The 6,064-nt window shown below is 32.8% G+C and overlaps 1 protein-coding gene across 1 annotated transcript; it reads left to right on the forward strand.

Annotated features, from left to right (window-relative positions):
• Positions 1 to 1,147: 1,147 nt before the first annotated feature.
• LOC120630669 (FAD-linked sulfhydryl oxidase ALR) lies at positions 1,148 to 4,010 on the forward strand. The gene is made up of 3 exons (XM_039899934.1): positions 1,148 to 1,490; positions 2,003 to 2,190; positions 2,672 to 4,010. The coding sequence occupies exons 1-3, from the start codon at positions 1,380 to 1,382 to the stop codon at positions 2,832 to 2,834; spliced, it is 462 nt and encodes a 153-aa protein (XP_039755868.1). The 5' UTR covers positions 1,148 to 1,379; the 3' UTR covers positions 2,835 to 4,010.
• The last annotated feature ends 2,054 nt before the right edge of the window (positions 4,011 to 6,064 follow it).

The following is a 6,064-nucleotide window of genomic DNA, read 5'->3' on the forward strand; positions in this document are numbered from 1 at the left end:
CTGCCCAGAATGATTGATGGAGTGATTATCGGTAAACCCTGCAGTAGGGAGAGGACATTTGTCCAGCAATGGACCGTTTTCTTGGAATAATACTCCTGGTCGTGGAATGGCCATTTCTTGAAGATCCTAGCTTATGAATGAATGAATACACATTTATTGTACACCAAAGAAAAAAAAAGTAGTTACAAAGATATAAATACATATCAAGAGAGTACAATTTGGTGGCCTTATCGCTACATAGCGATTTCTTCCAGGCAACCAATGGCGTAAAAGGAAAAAACATAGAAAAGACATAAAAATATATACAAATATATAAATATAACTATAATATATATATATAAATATTTTACATATAAATACAAATAAAATATATAACATAAATAAATACCTATATAAATATATATCATCCTCAATTTATGTGAAATACATAAATAATTAAAATTACACACTTAAAATGATCCGCTTCAGCGATGTTCGGCTGAAAGAGACAAATAATGATCCTTCACTAGTTTCTTGAAGGTCCCAATCGATTGTGCCTCACGGATATCTAACGGCAGGGCGTTCCATATTTTAATAGCCTGAACCGTAAATGATCCGTTGAAGAAGGAGGATTTGTGACCAGGCACCTTCAAGATTAAATTCCTCGTAGAACGAAGTTCGTCTGGGAGTCCTACAAATTGAAACCTCTCTTTCAGGTAAAGAGGAGTAAAACATGGTACAGAGTAGAAACAATGTGCAAATTCCGGCGAAGTCTGATAGGTAACCACTAGAGACGAGACCGAAATTGAGAAATATGATATGAAACGAATGCTACAATTCTGGAGTCTCTCAAGTTTATTTAACTGATCTTCAGTTAAGTTAGCTTATCTGGGGCAATAGCATAGCATTCTCCATAAAAGCTTTGAACAAGGTTACTATCTGCTTAAAAACGAAATACGAAGGCTGCCATTAATTATTTTTATAACTTTTTATAGCTTTCTGGCTATACATATTATTTTAACAAGAAATCACTGAATTTGCGTGAATGTACTTAATTCACCTTATACCTTACCTTATATTACCTTATATTTATAAGAATGGCAGCCCAGACTGAATGTCAGAGTCAAATAGACAAGCGTGCCATATGTCACAATCACAAAATGTCAAATGATCACATGACGTTTCTTGTTTAAAATTTGTGCACGAATCTTAAAAAAAATATTTCTTTTCAAAGAAATAATGAGGTATCGCAAGCTAATGATATAGTTGCCAAATCTATAATACACAAATTGCGAAACTATATGATATTCAACTATTATGCCATATAGTAATCGTAAATGGTGTTGCAAAAGAATTTTATGCTATTACCAAAGTGTTATAACATTAAGTAAGTGCTGAAAATGCGTTCTCATTCTGACGAGGAAGAGGATAAACCGTGCAGAGCGTGTTCGGACTTCAAAAGTTGGGCGAAAATGCAACATAAAACGAAAAGTAGTTCCCCAAACCAACCGGTGAGGTTAACTTTGATTTCATAACCAACTACTTCAAAGAAGTCCTTGGCTAGCTATAAACCGCATTAACTCCTGCTTAAAGTCATTAGAAGTTACTCTATATTTAGTGTAAGATTGTTTTACGATTAAATTTTTAAAATATTCTTTGTGATATGTAATGTCTAACGCAATAGCCTGAAATTGAGCAATTTATTATTTTATCTTATAGGAAAAAGTCTAATAATTTTATGAATATAAATTAAGCATTTTATAAATTGAGTCGTATTGGCTTTGTATATACCTATGGGCTTCGTTCTGCTCCTGAAAGTGTATTTTCTTTTAATCTCAAATAAATAATGTCTATATATCGGAATTTTCGTACTTTGGACCTGACACTATTAAGATATGAGCTGCACCCTTTTTTTGTAAACAGGTTTAATCTATAAAATTACATAACTTGGTATGCAATTTTATTTTATATGTATTAAATTTTTTTTTCATACCTATAACACAATTTATTATTTCTCTTTAAGACACAACATAAAGATTGTCCATTGGACAAGGATGAGCTAGGACGGTCAACTTGGGGCTTCCTACACTCTATGGCTTCATACTTTCCCGAGAAGCCCACAATGCTACAGTGTGCAGACATGACAAAGTTCTTTAATATTTTTGCACAGTTCTATCCATGTGAACCCTGTGCATTGGACTTTCAGGAAGAGTAAGTTTTCAAAATGTATATAAACTAAGCATTAATATGCTCTCAAAATTATATCCAGTTATTAAATTATACTACATTTATAATTAGTGATTGAAAATAATGCTTCCTATAAGATCCCATAATATGGAAGTGAGAAAAATCCCAAATCACAGAATCAAAAATCAGCAATAAATTATATTTTTATGATAAAAATACTGTATTTTATAAATTAAACTACCCTAGTAACACAGTCACATCACAGAAGTTTCTGTGCCTGTACTGGCAAGCAATTTAGAATTTTGTAATAGAATCTAATTATAGGAACCTACATATCTTATCCAAGCATTTTGCAGCCTATACATATAAATATAAACCTAATTAAAATATTTAAAAACTGATGAGTTCTTATATACAGTAGTTCTTATATATAATTCAGTAATTGTGATAGACCTTACACAAATACCACAACAAAGTTTTTTTTTAAATTCCATTAATTTTCCAGTATCAAAAAGAACCCACCAAAGACAAAATCGAGAGATGAACTAGCAAAATGGTTGTGTGAGAGACATAACACAGTCAATGTTAAACTTGGCAAGCCAGAGTTTGATTGCACCAAAGTGCATGAACGGTGGAGAGATGGCTGGCTTGATGGATCCTGTGATTAACAGATACTATGTCACAGTAAAAATGTTGTCATTTGAATGCAGTGGCACTAGGTCAACACAAATATTGAGTATTTCCTGTTGTCACCCCAAGGATTGCCCTGTTGTATAAATAAATAATATCTGTCAGTTGTCCCCACTGAAAATCCATTGCGAGAGCAGTGGCAATAATTTTAAAAAGTTGTTACCTTGGGAATCATTATCACCCAATTACTGGCTCACTATTGGGCTCCCTTCAAGTGTTTGTGTGTATATATTCGCGTTATGTATATATGCAGGTTTTCTTCACATATATAAACAGGACAAGAAAGTATAATAATAAACTGAATTGCTGTATTAGAATTCAACTAAAATTTTTAAATATACACTTGCCTGGAGTAACTGAGCTATTCTAAAACAATCAGCAGGGCAAGCACAGGGCAGACACAGACATTATATACCCCAATTTTACCCCCTGACAAGGGTGTTTATTATAAAACATATATTATTTGGATATTATTTCCACTGATGCTCTGAGAGTTGATACAGCTGTGGGAGAAGATATATTTTTATCCTTTCCCCGGGGAGATAATCGTCTCCTGCCCATGCTAGCCATGCTGCGCTAAAGAAGCTCTCGTGCGTTTGTCTTAGCGCGAGAAAATTCTAATATTCATTTTAGCAATTTTGGAAAGTCAAGTATGTATGTTTGTAGCGACTTTACCATCAGTTCAAAAGCAGGTTCTACCGATAAGGAGTGGCTGCTCTTTTTCAACATCAACATGTACAATCATCTTGCGGGAGATGAGAGCGAAGCTGTTCGTGAAGCTAACTTGTCATTAAGAAATTTATCACTTGTATTGTAACCTTGCTGTAATAAATGTGTTTTGACATACCGTTTTAACTCGACAAAACAAACTTGCATTCGAAGGTCCTTTTCCAATTATCCTTGGAATAATGTTCTAAAAAATTTACCCAAACCCTAAACCTTTATGACGTAAAACAGGTCTTATTTAACCAAATAGCTATTTACACATACTCTTTTCCGGAGTAAAAGTTTCAGCTTTTTTATGGTAAAATTAATAAGTAACATTTTTACTGTGAATTTATAAATACATACGAAGTGTTTTGTAAGATATATATAAATAGTGTTTGACTATTGTTCTTTGTATAAAGGTGATAATGTACAGCATTAAACTATTAGAAAGAAAAAAACTTTTTTTTTTATAAGACATTATAATCAATGGCGAGTTGTTGAATAAAATGAATTGTAATAAAAATACATGGGGCTTGTGTAAAGTGTAAAGTGAATTAAAAGCTGTTATTGAATACTAGATGTTTTATTATATTTTACCGCTTTATTTTAATCTAGGGACAATATAAATAAATAAATAAATATACTACAACAATACACGTTGCCATCTAGCTCCAAAATACGCGTAGCTTGTGTTATGGGTACGAAGATGATTGATGAATATTTTTATGAATAATACACATAAATACTTATTATATACAGATAAACACCCAGATACTGAAAAACATTCATGTTTATCATGCAAATATTTTCCAGTTGTAGGAATCGAACCCACGTCCTTGGACTCAGAAAGCAGGGTCGCTGCCCACTGCGCCAGTCGGCCTATGTTACTTTCCGTTCTTCCATTGTAACTCTATGCCAAAAATCAGGTTGATTGGTCGCTAGTTAAGGCGCTAAGCAAAGCCAAAAAACATACAAACACTTTCGCATTTATAATATTAGTAAGGAAGTAAGGATTTATTTTCTTACCTCCAGCGTACCAAAACGTTTGTTCTGAATTCTGGGTCACCAACAAAAACTTGCCGCAAGCCATTTAGTGCTCTGCTACTATGACTCGTCTTCATACCGACGAGGTTAGATCGTTACCATCTTAGATTGGATCATCATTTACCATCATTTAATTAAATTATTTTTAATTTATTTTTTATTAAAAAGAATATATGCATATTGCAGTACAAGTAGGATTTGAACCCGCGTATCTCTAACTAAGCCATGTTTCAACTATTAACCGATGCTGAAATTAAGATACGAATTTTATAAAGTACTAAAATTTTTTTATTATACTCCTTTAGCTTTGGGAAATCCACTCACATGTTACTAGTGTGATCATAATATATCTTAAAACTAAAGATGCGTAGGTTCTAAAGGCATTGCCCATTATACATACGCAGACGATTTTTAATATTATTTTATATATAATTTAAGTATTTGTTTTTTTTTGTAATTCTAAAATGTATGTTTTTGTTCGCGGCACTAGATCCGACTAGTTTATGTCACAGCTGGATGGATCTTACAGCTTATACTCTAATGTCTCTCTTCTAAATCGTTTTTCCCCTTCTAACTGACAATCTAGTTTTTTATTCGCAAGTTGTGGCAGACTCTAAGTGGGTCTACAATATTACATTAATATGTTTTATCATTTTTTGTTTAGTTTTATAAGAGTTATTGTAACCTGTTGATTGTCCATTAAATAAATAAATACATTATTTATTAATGTGTATAAGTATCATTTTTCCATTTCCGATCACAGTATCTGTATTAAGGTCGTATAAGCATATGGTGATATGCGGGCTCGATACGCCGCTATGATACCGTACCTGATACGTCCGTTCCAGAGTCGGTTTTTGTCTGATCATCGGGGAGCTGATAGAACTGTATTACATATTACGCAATAAGCTCAAAAACTCCAACAATGAGGCTTTATATGGGACCCTATCTGGCAAATTGTACACATCTGGGTGCCAAGTGTGACACAAAATATTGTCACTAGATGGCGCTCTTTCGATTCTATACAAACCGTAAACTTTCACGCGATCCTATAGGCAAAAGATCACACTGGGCACTCTGGAAAAAAAGCTTGTCCACAAACAACTTAGCAAGGTGACTTCTTTTCCACCACATAATCAATCTTAATTCGATGACTGTATAATTAAATTATTCTAAATCGAAATTATTTTTATGTTTAAGTTGACATATTTTTATCTATTGTATTTTTGACATACATATTTTAATTTATTGTAATTTAAAAGGAATAAAAATATTTTCGACAAATTTAATGCAATGCCCCGGCGGAGCTTCATTTAATCTCTTATGTATGTACATGAAGAAATTAATACACGTCACAATCACGCCTAAAACTTAGAAAGCTTGGACATTAATTGGTTCAACTAGTTGTTTAATTGCAACAATTCATTTCCAAGCGTTTTGTAATGTATGTAGTACA

The sequence above is a fragment of the Pararge aegeria genome, chromosome 16 (genome assembly GCF_905163445.1).
Source record: "Pararge aegeria chromosome 16, ilParAegt1.1, whole genome shotgun sequence".
Taxonomy (NCBI): domain Eukaryota; kingdom Metazoa; phylum Arthropoda; class Insecta; order Lepidoptera; family Nymphalidae; genus Pararge; species Pararge aegeria.